Source organism: Corvus hawaiiensis, chromosome 26, assembly GCF_020740725.1.
Source record: "Corvus hawaiiensis isolate bCorHaw1 chromosome 26, bCorHaw1.pri.cur, whole genome shotgun sequence".
NCBI lineage: Eukaryota > Metazoa > Chordata > Aves > Passeriformes > Corvidae > Corvus > Corvus hawaiiensis.
Genome location: NC_063238.1, coordinates 18,011,498 through 18,033,031, shown reverse-complemented (window position 1 = coordinate 18,033,031; position 21,534 = coordinate 18,011,498). Strand labels below are relative to the sequence as shown.

At 37.9% G+C, this 21,534-nt stretch overlaps 1 protein-coding gene across 6 annotated transcripts in view; it reads right to left on the bottom strand.

Annotated features, from left to right (window-relative positions):
• CPNE3 (copine 3) overlaps positions 1-21,441 on the bottom strand; it is a 31,699-nt gene extending 10,258 nt beyond the window's left edge. The window contains exons 1-12 of one of the 6 annotated variants that reach the window (XM_048287103.1): positions 21,343-21,433; positions 21,069-21,161; positions 18,550-18,608; positions 10,598-10,737; positions 9,827-10,006; positions 8,628-8,702; positions 8,146-8,217; positions 7,267-7,350; positions 5,551-5,640; positions 2,154-2,252; positions 955-1,041; positions 314-373 (exon numbers count right to left, since the gene is read on the bottom strand). In XM_048287103.1, the coding sequence (XP_048143060.1) occupies positions 314-373; positions 955-1,041; positions 2,154-2,252; positions 5,551-5,640; positions 7,267-7,350; positions 8,146-8,217; positions 8,628-8,702; positions 9,827-10,006; positions 10,598-10,729 (879 nt within the window). In that variant the 5' untranslated portion in view covers positions 10,730-10,737; positions 18,550-18,608; positions 21,069-21,161; positions 21,343-21,433. Of the gene's footprint in view, positions 1-313; positions 374-954; positions 1,042-2,153; positions 2,253-4,118; positions 4,147-5,550; positions 5,641-7,266; positions 7,351-8,145; positions 8,218-8,627; positions 8,703-9,826; positions 10,007-10,597; positions 10,738-18,549; positions 18,609-21,068; positions 21,221-21,342 lie in introns of those variants that run through there. The other 5 variants (XM_048287106.1, XM_048287107.1, XM_048287104.1 and 2 more) reach the window with 5 other exon arrangements.
• Between the last annotated feature and the right edge of the window lie 93 nt (positions 21,442-21,534).

Genomic DNA, 21,534 nt, shown 5'->3' with positions numbered 1-21,534 from the left:
AAAGAACTGTAAATTTCTCCTTGGTCTCCATCCACACAACTTAGCTAGTTCCTAATGAACATAACCAGAGGTTCAGAACTTTTTGCCTAGGTGACTAGGCAAAAACTATTTTTTTTTTTTAAACAGACTATTTTTTTTTTAAACAGACTAGAAGCACTCTGGCAAAATACCTTCCTGCTCCATTCTGCAGAACAAAAATGAAGTCAACAACAACAAAAAATACAATAATCAAATAAAGCAGACAGCCAATCAATTCTATACTTCAATTTGTTCCAAAACTCAAAAGGTACTTCATACAAATGATTTAACTTACTGTGAAATTCAGCTGACACCCACCCATGATGTAATCAAGGAATGTGCATTCTACAATGATCTAAAAATAGGAAGATAGAAATTTTGTTTTATTCGATGGGAAAAAAACCCAGCTAGTATTATTGTAGCAACTTCTGAGGTTCCAGATTTGTTAACTTTACCAATGAAAAGCACTAGTTTTGCCCTACAGCTATCCCACCCATCCACTGCAATGAGGATATTTGCAACATGTGCCACCATACACTCAGTGCATCAGAATCGGGCCTTTAACAAAACTCCAGACAGACACCAAAGCAGCTCCCACAGGACTTTCATTTTATAAAATAACACATTATGACAGAGTTACACAATTTTACTTTGACATAAAACGGTGAGTTGGGAAATGCAGTGGTTCAGGAATGACTTGACAAACTGGTAAGCAACCTTTCTGTTCAAGAGAAAGTGAAGGCATGGGAGGACAGATATGTGATCCAGCTCTCAATTTGTCTCCTTACATGAATCAGAGTCCCTTAAATACTTACTGCGTCTGGAACTTACAGACATTTTAAAGTTTCTTACAGTTTGAAGATGGAAGATATACGAAATGAGAGTTGTTATGCCTTAACACTTAAAAACAGAATCATACCAGAATATATTACTGACCTCACAATGCTTAACGCTCACAATGCCAGAGTTTTTATAGCTCTTTTTCTTCTGTCTTTTCTTTTCATTGATGCACTCAAATTCAACCTGCATGAATGCAAACAAATCCAACAAAAATGCTATAATATCATTTATGCAACAAGTTTAATATTTCAAAACTGATACTTTGGGCTTATATTAAAAATGCAGTTCATTTCATAATCCTGCAAAATTAAACCCCGTCTGCCCAATATCAGCAAGAAAAAAACACATTCCCAAGACAGAAATCCTCTCTTGCCCAAAAGGTTACAAATACATTTGTTTTGGCAACTGTATTTGAAACAAACAAATAAATTCTCTACCATTCTCCCTCTGAGGATTTTGCTAACAACTTTCTTTTTGGTAAAGACATGGCAATTCAAAAAAAGCATCAGTGTTTCCAGCAGCTGTGGCTGGAATTATTATTATTTTTATTATTTAGTAAAAATACAACACACAAAGTATTAGAAAAGTACAAGCCTGCACTTGTATACAGACCCCAGTACTTTTAATGCAGAAATAGTTCTGCAGGTTTTACAGAAATAAAAGAAAATATGGCAAAACATTTTGATAGCACACATATCCATAAAAAAAATACTTTTGTTACATTTGCTATGCCAACTTTTGTCTCCTACAGGTAAACCATGCCTATTAAAAGGTTTGGAAATTGTTATAGTTCATAAGATCAGGAAGGGTAATATCACTTTAGAGAAAAGCCACCTTAAGTAACACACCTTAAGTAACATTTGTGCATTGGCAAAAATACCGAATTTTCTCATACTCACTAAAGTACATATAATAGTTAATAAGTGCCACATTTTAAAATAAAGGATTAAGTAATACTTGAAAAAAATATTACAAGTTTTGGTCTTTTAACTATGGTTAAAGTCATGCTGAATTCTGTCTTTTGACAATCTAATTTTTTTTTATTTGCTTATTTTTATGATTAGTGAAATTTTTTTGCGCTGATGCTTGGGCATTTAGACACATAATAAAAATTGTAACCAAGACATTAATCCTAGGAAAATAGATGTACAATGTAAATGCTGATTCAGCCTCAACTACAGTAGCATTAAGGTGGAGCCTAATATAACTTAGGTCAGGTGACCTAAGTTTTGATCCCATATGAGTAAAACAGCTTATTAAGAACACACAGGCAGCTTAGACTATGTAACACTTACAGGTGATGACCGAGATGCTTCCTTCAGTTTTGACATTGTGGTTTGAAAACTTCCTATGAGATCGTGAGACCCATCGCTATCGTAGTCATAGCACTCAACCTAAAATGCAGCATTACTTAGTGTTAGTAACAGAAACGGCCCCAAAAAACAATAAACACTGCAATGGCAAACCTGAACATCCCAAACATTCCTGTTTATATTACAGAGTTTTTCTCACATTAAGTCTTAGAACTGCACAGGGTTGCACTTAAACAGATTAAGATTGGGTAGAAGCCAATACACTCAGTTTCGAATCTAATCTTCCACTCAAGTGAAGGAGAGATGAGAATACTAAGTAGTGCCAGGTCTTAAATGAGCAAGTAACATCAGTTATATTGAACTATGTTTTGAGAGTGATGGGGTGTTGGGAAGAGTACGAAAACAATGTAGGGTTTTTTACATGCATCGTGAATCTGAGCATCCAGCTAAAAATTTAGTAAATCAGTTATGTAAGCAATCACAAGAGTTTTAGCAACATTTTTATATTACTTCATTAATCCCCAAAATTACATAGAATTTATAAGCGTATGAAGGTTCAGCCCTAAAGCCAGAAAAAATATTTGAATTTCTGGTTTTTAAGATTAGCAAATTTAAACAGTGGATCTGTTAAATTATGATCCACACTTCATGGACCTGAATGTCAACTAAAATTTTTTTTCCTATAGTGAGAGTTTAATGGCTAGCTTTATTATTGAATCAACGCACCCTTTTAACAGCCCAATCCACCAAAGAAGGCAGGAGTGAAAAACACTTATTTTTTTTCTGTTTGAAAATGTGACCCAGCTGCCTTTCTATATAAAAAGCTAGTTATTTATCTATAAAAGCTTATATTAATTCCATCCACTTCTGATATTTTATTTCAGTTCAGCAATACAGACATGCTAGCTAACTTAATCAAATCACAGAAAAATACACTAAAATAATTTATTAATTATGATGATAAATAGCAACAATAATAAATCAAGAGTCAAGTAGGTATCCCACATTACTTGGAATCAAAATGCAAACTTCCAAGAAAAATTTTCAGAATATGTATGGCTTAAACTGAACAGCTATTTGCATGTCCATCTTTCAAGTCTGAAAATATTGTACCTTATATTCAAGAACCAATTTAGCTGATTACTTGAGCATTTCAGTTAGAAATAAAAAAGTAAAACAAACAACTTCAACATACACTTGAACTTCTGAACGAAATTAGGTTTCTGAAAACAAACAGCAATGTTGAAGTACAAAACATGATGTGTAGATTGGGAGTTCTACTGCACAAAACATGCCTTTATCTTGCAGTTTGCACTACTACACATTTTGAATTCACTAATAAAAAAATGCATGCACATGCACTGAACAGCACCTTACATCATGCAAGCAGCCGAAGAACCAACAGGCTAATTAATGTTCATGGCAGATGCTATGTAAATTCTTCTGAATGCCATAAATTATGCAAATCAAATACTCAGCCAAGTGCTTCAGTAGCTGAAATTTTAAAACTGAAGATATTTCCAGACCCAATAGTTCTGATACCTGTTAGCACAGTTAGTAGATGTATTTCCTCTTTATTTCAAAGACATCAAAATTTGTCTTGCTTGACATGTTTGACCCATTTAAGCCAATTTTTAATATTTATTCCAGATGAGAGAGAAGCATTTCCTTTTTTTCCTTATATGCCCTCCTGGACAGGCAATAGCAGTAGGGAACAATGTGATTTAACCTATTTTTCCCAGCAGAACTAGGCATGCCTGCTCCAGATGAAAGGCTCACATTTTCAACACAGAAAAACTTCACTGACTGCAAACACACTCACATGGAACATAACCATGAATCCAGAAGATAAAGGATCAACTTGGTTTGTGCATTGCTGGGCATACACAAACTAAGTCATTAAAGAGGTGAAAAGCCACTCATAGAAAAATCACTGGTTTTACTTACTATGAGAAACAGCCCATTACACATGCAACTGTGTGCATATAAAAGTGTTAAAGGCATTGTTTAATCCTTCAATAACATTACATAATACAATTCTGTCTACATCTTAATGTTTGAAGTGATAGGTCCTGCATTTCTAAGTTAAGGCATAATCTGCCTGTCTGCAAGTCCATAACTGTTCCAAATAAAGTCTATTTCCTCTGGATATAAACCTACACTTCTGAAGTAAGATTCCAAAGAACAGACTTTATTAAAATGATGATAGATCTGAGAATAACTCCTCATAGATACATTTAGACCAATGGTCTATAGCTTCAGTATGGCTGTTTACTGAAAATGATAAATTTATTTATAGTATATGGAGATATAAGAGCTGTCACAGCTGGTTTGGGCAAAAGGGAAGCAGAAAAGAATAAGATTGAAAAAACAGAAGCAGTAAGGGAAGAAGGTTCTGGGCTTGTAAAGTTGCTCATTAGTCTCCTCTATAAATATGTATTTAAATACATCCAGGTGTTTGTAATCCCCAGATCCCTGTGGCTGTTAAGCATTTTCCAGGACTGCCTCAAGTCATATGACTAATACCCATCACATGCAAATCATGCTCTAAGTTTTCCTTCCCAGAGGAAGAATATCAAATATAGTGGTTTCTTGCATTTGGGTTTTTGGGTTTCTTTTTCAAATGCTAAAGTATCAGGTTTCTAACATGATCATAATAGCTTATAAATGGCATTTTGATTGGCTGTTTAGCTTCAATTCCACCCCTAAAGGGAATTCCTGAAGAGAAACATTCAGAAGTTAAACGCAATTTATTCAAGTAAAATTTGGAAAATAAAAAACATTAAAGCCCTGGTAGAACTACCACTTCACAGACTTGGTAAACTTTCTGACAGAAAATTCAGTTTTATACAAAGAGAACTGGTATTCACAAGTTGTATCTGACCCACATCTGTTAGCTAGTACATTAAGTGTAATTTATTTTATCAGGCAGTATATTAAAAATTTCATCAATGTTAGCTGTTGCACCAGTAACAAAGTAATACAAGATCCATTACATAGAACAAAGCATATTCTAGCCTTTAACGTGCATCTTTCACTATACAGTATCTTTAACACCACCAGTATTGGCTGATGCCATGCTAGAACTGTACAATCAAAATAAGAAACTCCACTGGACATTTCAAAGATACTTGTGTTCACCTGGTTTCCCAGACTTTCAAAGACCAACTTCTACCACACAATGCAGCACAAATGTACAGTGTTTTCCCTTTTTCCCCTAAAACATGCATGGGTATCTGTGCCTTTCAATTAAGAAACCTACTACTTTCAATTAAATTTGAAACCAAAAAAATGCAGTACCTAGAATAACACTTCATCCCCTTATTACATATTTTAGTTTTTAATGCATTAATTTATACACACATTTAATATACATTACCTTGACTGACTTATCCATGTCACTGTAACACAGAGAATTGAGAGAGATTTTAAAAGGCCTCCAGGCAGGATTCAGGTTATTTTTAATAACCTGTTGAAAAAAACAAAAAAAAAAGGCAGAACACCATTGTTCACAAGGGTGGAAAGCAGTCATCATAATGGATCATACCTTCATGCCATGATTTTTGTATGCAAAACAAAAGTTGACTAATGCTGCTGTCAATGCACTCCAAATCTTAATATATATGGGATAGAAACAAACTACTCTCAACATGCAATACCATTGCTCAAAGAGATGGTCTCTTTCAGCTCCATATTTTGCTAGACTTCACTGTCACGTACTATATCCTCCAGCTAGTGCACTGCAAAAAATTAAATTTATCATTACATAAATAAGATACTGGTTGCTTTCTTTTAATAACCACACATATATACATACACACACATATTAAGGCATGAGTTACCAAGAACGTATGGAAAAATAATACATTGGAATTTCTAAATACATCAGTGCTCTGGAGATTACAATTCACTCCCACTTATTATTTATTCTGAAATGTCATTTATGGAAATATGCCCTCAAGAAATTCACAGTGTAGTAAAGTAAAAACAGTGCATTAGGATAAAAGGTCTCACAAGCTGAACACTAAGTTTTATTTACAAATAATACTGAAGGATCTTCAAAATTTGTCAACTGTTAAGTATCCATAAATATACCTGATAAACCAAATAATAATCTTACAAAAATACAAGAAACTACACATAACATGCACTACTTAATTAATAACACCTAACAATAGTAATACTTCCAGCACTGTAGGAGTGTTGAGAAAGAAATCTCTCTTGAAAATGAAATCAATAAAAACAGTAGTTAGTAACAAAAAGACTTTTTTTAAACCTGTAACATAAAGAACTAATCCACTAGACATTTCTAGGCTGAAACAACAAATTCTGGATTTATTACTGAAGTTAATGACTGAAATCATCATAGAAAAAATACACCTTAAGCAGAAGAACCACCTCATGAGGGAAGCTATTTTTGTAAGTCTGACAAAAAGGATTTATAGTTCTTCAATATCCATACTTCAAAAAATAGAGTCACCACTTTCAATGGGCACAGCACCTCAGCTGTGACTGGGCCCTGAGCTGCCACTACAGTGAGACATTTTGAAACTACTCTTAGCCTGGTACTTGCTGTCACAAGGCCCCTACACCTCCTCCTGGGCGAAAGGCTGCTGCTGCTCAAGCACGTATTCCCTCACTCTGCATTCTCCTTGGCTTGCCCTTGCTATGCAGGCATCCAGCACCATTACTTTCACTAGTAAAGGGTACAGCCAGGTGACACATTCCTGAGAACAGCAGAGTCAGGAATGCCCAAGTCCTACCCTAGCAGGGGGTAGAACTGAGACAAATGTCCCTGTGTGAGTACGCAATTCTTTCTCAAAACATTTGTTTTCTCCTAGATTGCTGGAAGTTAAAAAAAAAACCAAAAAGTGTTTTCCTTCCAAACAGAATGCCATAAATCAAAATCAGTGTAAGGAGAATAAGGTAGATTTCCTAGAAAAATCAGTGGAAGAGATGCTGCAACTTCTAACTAGTCTGCATGTCAGCTCCCAGGCCAGTAAATTCTTTTGGTAAGGCACTGTATCTCTCATGCTGTGACACACTGGAAATTAAATAACCTTAACCAATTTGTTGTTAACTGAAAATATCCTACCTCTGTTCTGTGAACCATCACCCAGTTTCCATCTCCAGTCTGTTTGTGGAACTCCAGATAAGGATCTGACTTTCCAAAAAAATCCTGTATTTAAATAACATGCAATTATCTCAGAACAGCCTGTAGCTTGCATACCATTAAATTCTAGTTAACACACACACTTAGAGTAACAAAAAGTAAATTCAGGGAATAAAAGCTTTAGATGATGAAATGCAAGTCTGATTATACCACCATCTGTGAAAGAGAAAAAGAATGTGGGGAATGTCCTTGAATTTAGGATAAAAATGTCCACATATCAAATACCTGACAGTTCAAGCAAGAAAATACTTATACCAATAAGTACTATAATGGATAGACAGGAAACTAAGGATTTAATCCAGTTCAAAAAAAGGATCATTAAATCAAAGGGTAAAAATAAAAACATTTTTTTATTATTTTTCTAAATTTGTTTTTAAAAGTCTGTCTATAGCCAGCCCTATATTTAAAATAACAAATTTATAAACACCAAGTACAGTCTTTGCCATTTATTTCAAAGAGGTAATGGGCAGCCATTTATACAGCCATTCCAACCAATGGATATACCAAAACTCCCTTATATTTATGAATAAATGTAAAGATTTACAGTAAAATGGGAGCATGTTGCTCACAGACTACCCCTGAAATGCATTTATCTTACTTAGAAATACATTACAATTCATTTCAAAACAGTCCATGAAGTTACTCTGTAGCAATCTTAATTCAATTTCTTTTCTAGTGTAAGTAAAACCTTAATGGATTTTACTTTTTAAGCAAAAATGAGAATGAATACTCAAATGTTTCCTGCTTTGACAAGACTCTGATTTTACTACTTTATCAAAGAAACAGCAATCATTTAAATACCTTATTGTCCAGTTTCCTTGCTTCTAATTCCAATACAACAACCCTGTTATCTTTTACTTCTTCTGCTGTAATCTAAGTAGGCAAACAAAATACTTAGTTTTATTCAAGAATTACACAGTTATCTCATATTCACAGCATTCCTATGACAGGTCCACTAAAAAACCCCCATGTTTTCTTGTAAATGAAGCATTAAAAAATGGGGGGGGGTGAGGGGAGAGAGGGACAATTTGATTTGACATTGGGATTGCATTCCATCTATTTACCATAAATGATGGCACTGACAAAGATATGCCCCAAACAGTAGCCCACTGGATGCCCTAATGATGTATGCAATGGGACTTACAATACAGAAGGTGGATGCTTTACAGTGCTTTTTACGGCACTATAGAATAGACTCACTGCATTCAAGCCACTAACTAAAATTAAAACCCAGAAACAATTAAGGATGAACTCTGAAGATATTTATTTCTTAACTGTCTTACCGTAATGCTTCCTCTCCCAGCAGGTTTGCCATTTTTAAGTACTAATGGTTTTGTTAGAGTCCTGGTAGAAACGATCTGCCAAGACAAAATTTGAGTATCAAGCATCACTAACACAAATTAATAGATTTTCAAAGGAATTAAACAAGTTAGTGAGGTATTTAATTTTAGGAATTTTTCCTTTATTGTAAAGATGACAGCATTACATTTCCTTCCCATAATCTTCTACAAATAAATAGGTAATACTTGATACACTTCAAAATTTTGAAAATACATATGCAGATGAACACATGCAGAGCTTCAGGAGTAATAAGAAATAAAATATCTTCTAGTAACATAATACACATACATGGACAAAGGTAATACCTTGGGTTCCAACTACAAATTGTTAAGTTTCCCATACATACCTTTGAAATGCCTGCAAGGCATATTTCATAAATGCATTCAGCAAACAGATTTATAAACACAATGTCTGCCACTCAAAAAAAACATCAGCCTTCCCCTGCACAGTATCCAGCTGATTTTATTTTACCCTATTCAGGAAATGCTTCCTCAGAAGTGTGTCCATTCTATAGGTCCTTCTTTACTTTAAAAACGAATGATTAATTTTTAATTGACACTGAACTTCAGTTCACAATGCCCCTAACATTATAATGCACTTAAAATAAAAATACTTAGGATACAGGGCAGGAAAAATCCCAAATGACTTTGAAGGGTCTATTCAAAAGAACAAGTTAAAAAGAAGCTGCACAATTATGATAGCATCAATAGCAGAATATGACTGGGAAATAGAAGTAAACCTACAGCTGGAAGAACTAGGATCACTGCTTGCATTGAGTGGAAAGCAGATTATAAGGATAATATGGCCCTTGTGAATGCTCATATTTTGTTCAACACTGATTCTCTTTTTTGGGAGCATAAAAATAGGAAATTGAGTATTAGAATAAATAAACAGCAATTACTACAACTTTGTGCTCATTGACAATCCACAATCCAACCTAGGGCACATTTCAGGGCATCATCTCAAGACCTTCTGCAAATAAAATGTATATACACTGAACTGAGGCTTGAAAAAACAAATGAAGGGAATCCTATTCAACTTAAGACTACTCCAACTACACAAGAACATAGTGATAAATTTAAGGTAGAAGTGGCTTGATTTTCAGTAACTTAATTCTAAGGGAAATCATCTGCATACTTACCTGTCCCAGTGTACATTCTAATTCTCCTAAGAAGTCATCATCATTCAGATTGTAGGTTTTGTTATCAATGTCATATATTCCAAACTTAAGTTTCTGAACAAGCTCAAAATAATAATCAATTAAGAATTTCTTGGAAAACTTTGGGTTCAAGGAATTCTTAACTCTTTCTGTGCGATCAACCTGAAATTAGAAAGATACCATTTTATCCAATATTTCAGAAACTAAACTTGCAAGCAAATCAAATACTGTATTATTAAATACATTCAAAAGTTCTTAAAGTACAAAGGAGTATCTTTCTACAAACCTTTCATCAAAGATAAATTACATTACAAAGTATTATATATACACATTATATTGCAAAACCCACAGCTCTAAGTTAGGGATACCTGACCTATTTTTCATCACTCTCTCTAAGGTGGGACCTATTTCTGCACAGGGAAGACCAACATAAAATCCTATATTGTCAAAACCAGGATGAGACCCTAGTTTTGGAGTACTGTATTTATAAAAGCACATTTAAGCACTTAGAAGTGTTGGTCCACACATGGCTGGGGAACAGTGCTAAAAATTAGACAGTTGTTTCTATTTAATGGCAAATGATTATTAATGTGTTGCCCATGTAACTGTTAGAGACATAATCTAACAAAAAGTATTCAGAAGTGCTGGTATAAAATTAAAATATTTTAATGAAATCATATGCTGTAGTGTTTTAAAATGTCCAACAATTCAGAACGTGTTTTTCACAGATTTGTGAGAAGCATCAGGCTGTACCTCATACCACTGCTGACCACTTGTGTTCTGGAGAAGCACACACAGAGGGTCTGACTTGGAACCAACATCTTTATCCAAGAGATTGGTGCAGGCAATAGTCAGCTCCACCTTTGTCACACACTGTGCCGCCATCTGTCACACTAGAAAGCAGCAAGAGAAATCATCATTAAAATGGACTAAAAAGCAAACAATAGGATTGTCACAATGCATTAACTCTCTAACTGGACACTAGAAGTGTGAGCTTGTCAGAAGTGATGATTTGAGGTTTAAAATGCAAATTTTACACTTTATGATGTACCAACATTACAGCATTATTACTGTCACACTCTTTATACCATACAGGTATAAAAATTAATTTCAAAATCTGCACTTAAAAAACAAGATCAGGTTTCTTAAAATGCTTGTGGAACCAAATGAAAAATGGGATATACCTCAAACAATTATATTATTGCTAACAATAAAACTTCACAAGCTCTAAATGAAATCCAAAAGTGCACGTGAATGCCAGTATCTTATATTGTAGATATTATTAATAATTCCATGACTTAGGAAAAATCTTATTATATACTCCTCTACCAAAATTTTGTAACAAAATGCTGAAACCATAAGCAGGGCAGAATTAGAAAAGGAGTTTAAGCAGGTAACAGGTGATCTTGCCGTAGTAAATCTACAAAAACAACTACAAATTTTAACAATAAGGATAAACACTTTGAAGTCAAGTCAGGGGAACTGTTCTTTCTGAAGATTCATTTAAAATAAAGGAATAACTGAACACATTCTTACATTTTTCTCTTTAAGTACCTCAATCATTCTCCACTGGAACTAAGACCAGCAGATATTACAAACCCACAGAAACAACTCGACTATCAGTTATGAATCCCACACTGGTATAACATGCATTTGCACGCCCAAGAAGGTCTGAGCAGCAGATTTTATATATATATTTTTATATATATATATATATATATATATATATATATATATATATATATATAAAAAAAAAGAAAACCTCCATAATTATACACCAAGGATAGAGTTGATCATTTCCAACAACTCTTGGGGAAGTAAACCTCTACAGTACAATTGTCCTTGACTTAAGAGACTAAAACTTCCAAATCCTTCCACAAGCAGCCTACCCTGGAAGCTCCCATGCCTCTTTAGTTTCAGGTTTGCCTTCTCTCCAGTAAATTCACAGTCTAGACCAGGTATCCATCTGGATTAATTTATCTTAAAAGAGCATGAGACATCAAACAGACCAAGGCAGAAGGAAAGGTATCTCCTTCTATCTAGTCAGCTCACTTGCAACATATGCATGCAATGTATTTGAATATAAAGCTATACTTAACCCAACTCAGCTTTCTTCCTTTTACTATATTCTTAAGACTTTTCATGAAAATGAACGATTTTTTAGAGGCAAAAAGGGAAAGGAACATGGAAAAGACAGAGAACAAACAGAAAGTAGGAGAAAGAAAACATTGTGGAGTCTAAGGGAATATTCCTGAGGCTTCTTGTACACCTCTTAAAAGCACTCTGCCCCTTTTTTCCTGGTTCTCTTTTTATACTAGTATTTTCCATTCCCTATTGCTTTCCTGGCTGCCAGACTGAGCTCATTTACAGTCAGTGCCTTTCCCATGGAATCCAGAGCAGACCAGTACATGACTCCTTAATGACAGTTTCCAGACAAACAACTTGATGCTGACAAAATGATGCTTTAACTCCCACTGATGCTGCAACAGCAAATAGAAAGGGTTTTCATGAAACTCAACAGAATTTAAACTTGAACTGAGAAGCATTTTCAAACCAGTCAAAATTTTCTTGCTTTGAGTTCCGTAAAACTCCTCCTTACTAAGAGTCCTTGAAAACACTCATAGCCACATTTCTTTTGTTAAGGTAGTATTTCCAAAATCCCTGGTAGACGGATAGCATCCAGTCAACCTAAAAAATATGGTCAGCTTTTTCCCCTTTTTGTCTGTGTGTGTACTCACACCTATTGTACATCTCAAGTACTTTCTCACATGAACACATCAATTCTGTTACTTCCTCCCCTCGTCCATGTCACCAACTTTCCTACTATGCATCTAATGTGGGAAAAGAGCAGATTAAGTGTATTGGTTTTGCACGGCCTGGTTTTTGGTAGCAGCGGGGGGGGGGGGTGTGGGGGGGACACAGAGGTGGCTTCTGTGAGAAGTTGCTGGAAACTTCCAGCAGAACCAATCTCTGATGGCTGAACATGGACATGCTGCTGGCCCAATTAGAGAAACTGGTAGCGCCTCTGTGATGACACATTTAAGAAGGAAATCAAAACAGCGGCTGTGCAGTTTTTTCCAGGGGTGGCAATGCCCCGCGGCCGCCGCCATCTCAGCGCAGCCTGTGGCAAGCCTTGCCTGCCTGGCGCCCTTAGCCCGTCGCGCCGTGGGCACAAGGGCAGAGGCAGCGGTGGCAGCTTCTCCTTCCCGGCACCTCGCATGAAGAGAGGTGGTAAACAGTGCCAGTGTCACGGCAGCCGGTGCTGCCCACACAGTGGCGGCGGGGCCGTGTGACCAACAGTGGAAAGATGGCAAGCAACTCCTGACACGGAACCTAGACGAAATCAACTTCTCGGTGCTGTGGGATACTGCAAAAATCTTTGATTTAGTGGAACTTGTTGGCAATGGTACCTACATGCAGCAGTTTTTCTTCTAGATAGAGAAGAAGAGGAAATGAGGAGATGTAAGAGAGAATAACATGGCGGCACCAAGGTCAGTGGAGAAGGTGGGGGAGGAAGTGCTCCAAGCGTCAGAGCCAAAATTCCTCTGCAAGCCGTGGTGAGTACCATGGTGAAACAAACTGTCCCCCAGTAATTCATAAAGTCCATGGAGGATGCAGAGATCCACTAGCAGTGCGTGGGAAAAGTGCTCACACTGGAGCGGGTGGATGCCAGAAGAAGCTGTGATCCAGTGGAAGACCCGAATAGACAGAGAAGAGAAAGAGAAAGAAAGAAAGAAAGAGAGCCCTTGCTTCAAACTAGAGCAGCCTATCCTTAAAAGGCTACACCCCGTGGACGAGTGACCCACACCATAGAAATTTTGGGAAGACTGTTTTGCCCGTGGGAAGGACTCATGGCGTAACAGAAGAAAGACGCCTACTCCTCTCCCTGAAGGAACTGAAAAAGATCTTCAGTAGCAAACTGACCAAAACCCTCCACGCCCTATCTCCCTGTGCTGTTGGTGGGAAAGAGGGAGGGGCTGGGGGGGGGGGGGGGGAAAGGTTATTTTAAAGGCTTATTTTACTTCTCATTATCTTCCTCTGACTCTATGAATAATAAATTTACTTTATACCTTTACATTTGAACCTGTTTTGCCCTTAGAGTGTTTTCTCCCAGTCCTCATCTCAACTCACGAGCCCTTTGGTAATTTTTTTTTTTTTCTGAGCGAACAGCCTTCGTGGGTGCCTGGCATTTGACCAGTGTCAAATCATGACATTAATCAAAAGAGGTGCTGTGCAAAAAGCATCCTTTAGCATAGAGAAGGGAAGAATAAAAAGGCTGATACTCTTCCCTGAAATGCAAATACTCATTTGAGATGCAACAACTGTTCCATATTAGATAAAAGACAACTTGTAACAAGAACATGCATTTATTTAAGTGGAGGATACCCAAAATCCAGACAAAGAGCAAACCTTCACAAATCACAAGATGGTCCTTTAATATTTACCATTTCCAGTTTTGAAAAATCCAAGATGAAAAATAATGCAAGGCATCTTCCTCAGAAGTTTTGAGACTATTAGGAATCTATATTTGTTTAATAGGTTAAGGATGTCTGTAACAGTAATGCATTTCAAGAAAAAATGTTGCTATTTTGCTTAAAAAAATGTTTCTCCATAAGACTGATATCTTTTATCACAAAAAGTTATGAACAACCTGATTTTCAGTAACATTATAAATGTTCAAAGTTAGTAAAACACTTATTAGAAAGAAAAAGTTGTCTCATTAATCCAAAGAAATATTTAAGGTAGTGAAACTTTGTAAATAAAGAAGAGATACTTCTCTTACAACACTGCATACCATACAGAATTTACAGAGGGCGTACATGCTTCACCTGTGTCAAGTCAGGCTCCAGAAGTCTTTCAAACAGCACTATCTGCTGGAGCTCTGCTCATGCTGCACAAATCCTCATCATGCCAAATGCATGAAAGCAAGAATTACTCCAGCGTCACTCAATTCTCCTCACTTCTAAAAGCCCGTGTTAGCTGAAAAGTTCCAAAGGTTTGAGAGGTGGATAGTAGGGTTTCTAAAGATGATAAACATCTTCAAGGATCAGTCACTGCCAGGTAAGCAAGCAACCTCTTCTTGAGGACTTGATGCAATACAGAGTCTGGCAAATTGCCATCTCTCCAGGATGGCAAAAACAAATCATGGCTGCACTAGTGCATTACCTGTTGAAATACCATTCTGCAACACATCTAGTAGGCAAACCAAATGTAAAATATTCTAGATAGATGACCGGATTACTTGAACATTTGGAATTCTGGAATAACTTTAGATGGACAGATTATATTGTTTGGGCTGTGGTAGGATGAGCCTCGACTGCCAGTAAGTTACGACACATAAGAGATTTAGTTATTTAATTAGTTAGTGTTATTAAAGTAGCTGTGCTCCACATTGGTCAAATTTAATTAAAACCCTTGTTTTTCTCAAGCTATGAACTGTTTGCCCTCCATGTAGCATACACCATAAAGGGAGGCAAAGCACACCAGAATGTGTGCAGGTGACAGCTCGGTTGTCTTTTTTCTTGAAATAGCTTTTATGATTGCAGGGGCATATCAGGCTCAAAAAAAAAAAAATCTGGACAGGAAAAGACTGAAAATTACTGTATATAATGTGCATCTGAACTGCAGTGATGTACAGTCACAAGAGATCCTCTGCCATGTCTAGGCTGCTCAAGAGCATGATTAGGTCAACTAAGAATATGACAAGTCTTTCTGCTTGAGCTGTAAGTATCAAAGCAAAAATCTAAGTCAAGGACTAGTCCTGCTTTCCAGTTTTATAGATCAGAATGTTCTTTGAACTCCAGTGATGATTCTAGTGAAGATAAGTGGTACACATCGAACAACTGAGTCATTGTCTGTTTTTCAACAGAAACTGCAAACATGGCATTCTACCTGGAAAGGGACAGATCTATTATCAGAATGATCTAAAAGCGCAGTGGGGAACTGCTAGACTGTAGCAATCCTCTCCATGCTGCAATGTCAGTTGGCTTGCCCAGATAACCTTGCAGAGCTGTATTACAATGATATATTCTCATTTACAGGTGCATCCAGTCTGACAAGCAGAAGTACCTAATTAGAAGACAAAAAGACTAATAAAGTGGGTTTGGCATCACTGTCTTTAGTCACAAGTCTCAAACCTGTTCTGATAGAAATTATTTACTGTCATAGAACATTTCCTAGCTCCTGTGAACTCCTAACGGTAATAGACCAAAAATCCATAATTTTTATATATCTCAGGGCCCAAATGAACACAGGAAGGCCATGAGAAACTTGCAAATAAAATCTACTCTTGATCAGCTAATCTTCTTGCTACACTTAAGCATTTTATGTCAACTGTGTGCCAGACTGAAAAAGCCAGAAAATGCCATGTCTGCTGCAAGAAGCTGACAATGAAATTATGACAAATGGATGCTTCTTCTCACTGATAGGGCTGGTAGCAACACAATTGCTAGGGATCTTGGGCTACATGCATATAAATATATATTTTTTAAAATCTCATGGTAACCCTTCAGTTCTTGAGGAAACAGACCACCTCACAGGAAAAAGACATTTTATACAAGGTTACAAAAGCTAAGACTGTTCCACAACCTAATTTCATCGCTGCATTTTAAAAAACAAACAAACAAACAAACCAGCTTCTCTAAAAATTCTACCTCTAAATCTGAATTCTGGCTCCTCTTTTCAGTTTGTTTACAGGCAACACAGCTGGAAAAATTGTCCAGCTGATGTGCTGACAAGGTAAGTACCAGAAGCAGCTTGAGTTGTTCTGTATTTGAAGAATCACACAAAACCTTGAGAGTAAGCTTTATCTTCTAATAGTACGGATACAGCTATCACTTCTTCAGTGACAGCTGTACCTACCTTGGAGGTTAGGAAGGCTCTGCAGAGGGGTCAGGCTGGATCAATGGGCCAAGGCCAGTCGTATGAGGTTCACTAAGGCCAAGTACCGCGTCCTGCACTTGGGTCACAATAACCACATGCCGCACTACAGGCTTGGGAAAGACTGGCTGAAAATCTGCCCAGCAGAAAAGGACTTGGAAGTGCTGGTCAACAGTGGCTGAATGTGAGCCAGCGTGTGTGTCCAGGTGGCCAGGAAGCCCAAATGTACCCAGGCTTGTAGCAAGACAAGAGTGGCCAGCAGGACAAGGGCAGTGATCGTCCCACTGTACTTGGCACCAGTGAGGCCACACGTTGAATCCTGTGTCCACTTCTGGCCCCTCAGTTCAGGAAGGACATTGAGGTGCTGGAGTATGTCCAGAGAAGGGCAGCAGAGCTGGTGAAGAGTCTAAAGAATAAGTCATATGACAAATGGCTGAGGAAGCTGGGGGTGTTTAGCCTGGAGAAAAGGAGGATCAGGGACAACCTTATTGCTCTGTACCCTGAAAGGAGGGTATAGCCAGATGGGGGTTGGCCTCCTCCCAAAGCAACAAGTTACAGGAAAAGAGGACATAACCTCAGGCTGTGCCAAAGGAGGTTCAGGTTGGACATCAGGCAGAATTTCTTCATGGAAAGTATTGATAAGCATTGGAATGGAGTGCCCAGTGAGGTGGTGGAGTTGCCACCCCCAGAGATGTTCAAGAAACAACTCATTGTGGCACTTAGTGCTATGGTCTAGTTCACAAGACGGTGATAGGTTAAAGGTTGGACTTGATGATCTTGGAGGTCTTTTCCAACCTAAATGACTCCATGATTCTCATATTCACTATTTTGTATGCAGGAAGGAATAAGAGCATTCTGAATTAAACAAGTAAGATTATGCTGATAAAACCCTAATGACCATACCACTCATTTTACTGAGGGTTATGCCAATCAAAAATAAAAGCTAATATTTAAGAAATCTGAGGTATATGTGTACATGAGAACAGAAGCATAGATTTCTGCATGGGAAATGAATCATCTACTTACACAAGCTTTATGATACTCTATTGAATTGGTAGGACACTGGTATAACAAGTCAGGCTTGTTTCCGTGTATAGAAATCCATCACTAAGTTACGTTGACAAAGAACATGTTCGGAATTCTACTTAAAAAAAAACCAGAACCAACTGCAAAGAAAATATTAATTTGACTTCTAGGACACCTGCTCACAAAATTACTTCAAAACAGTTATTTCTAAACATCCTTCTGCTGATTTTTTTTTTTTAATCCTGTATACATGTGTTTGCCCTTTAAGCACATCTTTAATCCTTGGTTCTTCCCAGCACCTTCCTCACACAAAAGTATTTTAGGTGATGTTTCAATTCAAGTGAGCTAAACTATAAAAGGTAATACTGTGCCTTCAACAAGAAAATTAAGAAGTACAGATCTCCTGAGTTCAAAATTCAATTATTTTAAGCACAGAGCAGCAAACCAGAGGAACATGTGTTTCTTGCATGTATGTTAATAGGCTTTATCAGAGTATCTTTATACCAATTATTTCATGGAAAACAACCTATTAACTATGCAATCTGAATAGTATCTTAAATTGTGTATTCTTCATTGCAATTTCTCTGTGTAGAGTCACTGACTGACTGACTACATAATTAACATTACCCACAAGAAAGAAAAACTTCTTTCTCACTAAAATTTGCAGTACTTTACTGCAGAAACAAGATGCAGGTGAACACATGCTTTAGACTAATCCTTTTTACAGTTCGTTTCAAGGGATGTTGTGACACTTCACCATTACAACTACTAGTTCCTAAAAATGAGTTAGAGTAACTTACCACAGAGCTCTGCCTCTGGGCCTCTCAGCCAAAGGCCAAACCTTCAACCAACAGTAGCACTAAAACGTGAAATGAAAGAAAATTAAAACCAAGAATTGTTATTACCATAGCTCAATCAAAGCAAGAGGTTTGAAGGCATATGGTTTGAGGAACTACAGTTCCTCTTAAAATAAATAACCGGTCCAACAGTTTTATGTATCCATGACAGCAGCACTGTAAAGATTACTCAAGAGATACTCAGAGCTTTTGTTAGACAATAATATATACTAAATATTATAAAAGTCCAGCAAGAAAAGTCCTTTAAGATTTTATAAGAACAGAGACCCGATTACTGGATTTGTCCTATTCATTAAATTCTTTTTTTTCAATAAGGTAACAGTGGATTAGAGTAAGCAGATCAAAATCAGTGGCTCCCAATGTTATTTATGCTCTAGCAAACCTGTGCATCCTTACACAGCTAAAGGATGCCTAAGAAAAGTCCATGAAATCAGTGTCCCGCAATGGTCCAGCACATCTCAGTATAAGCAATAACAACACCTTGAAACCAACAATCACAAAACTGCCCTTCACTATAGCCCAGAGGTATTTCAAACCTTTCTATATGCAAACCAAGAGCTCTCCAGTCAGCAGCCCTTCACTTCTGTATCACAACAGCTACTTGAACTCAGCGTTCCCTGCGCCTTGGAGGTATCATTCATGCTCTGCATATCCACAGGCAGTGGCTCTGAACACAAGCACACAGCAGTCATGCTAATTCCTGAAACCATCAGATAATTGCACATATGCTAATCACCTGCCACGAGGAATTTATAACAACCCTTCTGGATAGGGGAAGTACCAGAAGCAAACTGCCGAAACTAGAACTAATTCAGCTTCCTCCTAACTGTGCCTTTGATAAAGCACTGAGTGAACATGCACTTGATCCATCTACGAGATGGAATGGATCTACAGGATAGGCTTCCTTCAACCACAGAACAAAGTATGAAGCAAGTGATCCAAATCACTAAAGACTATTCCTTAAACAGAAGCTTGGATCCAGCAACCAAGCCCCAAAATTCCTCTATTCATAAATCCTTCAAACACTTAATAATGCCCTTTCAAAATGTCTGAGCAACAGCATCTCACCTAAAACAATATTAAAGATAAACCAAAGAAATCAAACAGAATCACAGAGTCGATGGAAAAGACCTTTAAGGTTATAAAAAAACACACTGCAATTCTACTTCCTGTCTACTTGCTTGCACAAGCCACACCACACCTTCAAATGTCATGCTAGGAGGGGCCAGTATTAATCTTTACCTAACTGATCTAAGAACAGAAGTAATTTTCTTGGGTTTAATAGGAGCTAATATCTACAAATACTACGTTGATCATACGTTACTTATGTTGGAAGAGCATTCTGACTTTCACAGGAAATAAAGAGGAAGGAATAGAAGGTAGCTTACTCCTTAACTTTGTCCCTGAAGGTATTTCCTTTAGGAAACCATGTAATGACAGCATTTGTTCCTAAATCAAATTAAGGTAAAAAAAAAATTAAACTCCATCCCAGATATGTGTAGAGTTGAGATTTCAGTTGTATTACTTCTAACACTATGGCTTCCCTTTAGCATTCAATTCTGGAGAAACATTCAGCATAAAAGAAGGCTGTACAAACACTGTGGTACCCATTCTGCTACTTTGGAATTCTGGCAGATGACATTTAACAACACCTTAGTTATTCAGCCTACCAGAAATAGATTTATGCTTTTGATAGCTGAACTGAAATTAGTCTAACAGTCACCTATAATGAACCAGTATAGATTAATTGTAAGATATTTAGCACAAACATACTTGTTGCAAAACTGCATTCTTCCTAACACCAGAACAGATAAACAAAAAGATCTCTGTTTCCTACTCCTTGAACATCTTTCCTGCCTCTTTTTCTTCTAATGCTTGTTGGTGTTCTGCACGCACTTTGAAACATCTTACCTCTGTGATTATACACATATGAAGTTAAAATTTAAAGCTCCAACTGAAAATAAGACTAGCTGGGATTAAGCTTGACTATATTTACTTTTACTAAACAAACTTCCTGCACCACCACAGAAGTATCTTTAACTCGAACCTTCAGGGACATAACCCCCCAGGAAAATAAATGTAAGTGTTGGAGGCAGGACAATACACATTACTTTGAGGATACTTAATGTACTTTGAAAACAGGAGTATGTAAACGAAAGTGAAGAGGTTTCACATTTTAAAACTTTTCCCTAGTGGAAGAGTAAGTTATGACAACATGAACTTTATCTAAGGTTTGTCTTGCATATATTATGCAACTACAGTGAAGAATGAAAACAACCACCCACTCAACCAGCAGCTCAGAAAGAACAGCATGTGGCTTTCAGGAACGATGCTGACTCTCGACAGCCTCCTCTGTCGGAGGTGAGAGTGCTTTTCAGAGCGGCGTTTACACCGCCACACAGATCGGCACTGCGGACTCAAACCTTCAGGCCTACAGCTCTAACTCCACCGAGTTCCACTACCTGCGGGACGGCGGATGGGGCAGCGATTCCTCGATCCCCGCAGCAGCAGCCGGCAGCGCGCTCCGTGTCCCGGCGCAGGAAGTGGGGCCGCACCTGCGGGGACGTTTCACACGAGGAACGGCTGGGACAGCAGCCGCCCGCAGCCCTGCCCTGCAGCCCCAGCCCCGCACGGCTCCCGCTGGACGAGGCGGAGGAGCCGAGAGCGCAGCCCCCGCGGGACACGGCGCACGGCCGCAGGAGCGGCCCCTGCTGCGCGGCCAGACCCCACCCTCACCTGCAGCGCGGAGCCTGCGGAGCCTCCGGACCCCCGACCCGCGGCGGCCACACCCGCGCGGCCGGACACGCTCCGCCCCGGGGCGCAGGCGCAGAGCCCCCGTGTGTCTCCCCCCTCCCCGCCCCGGTAGGTTAGGCGGTCACTCGGGCCCGGCGTGGCTCGGGGCCCGGCTGCGTAATGTCCGGCTCTCGG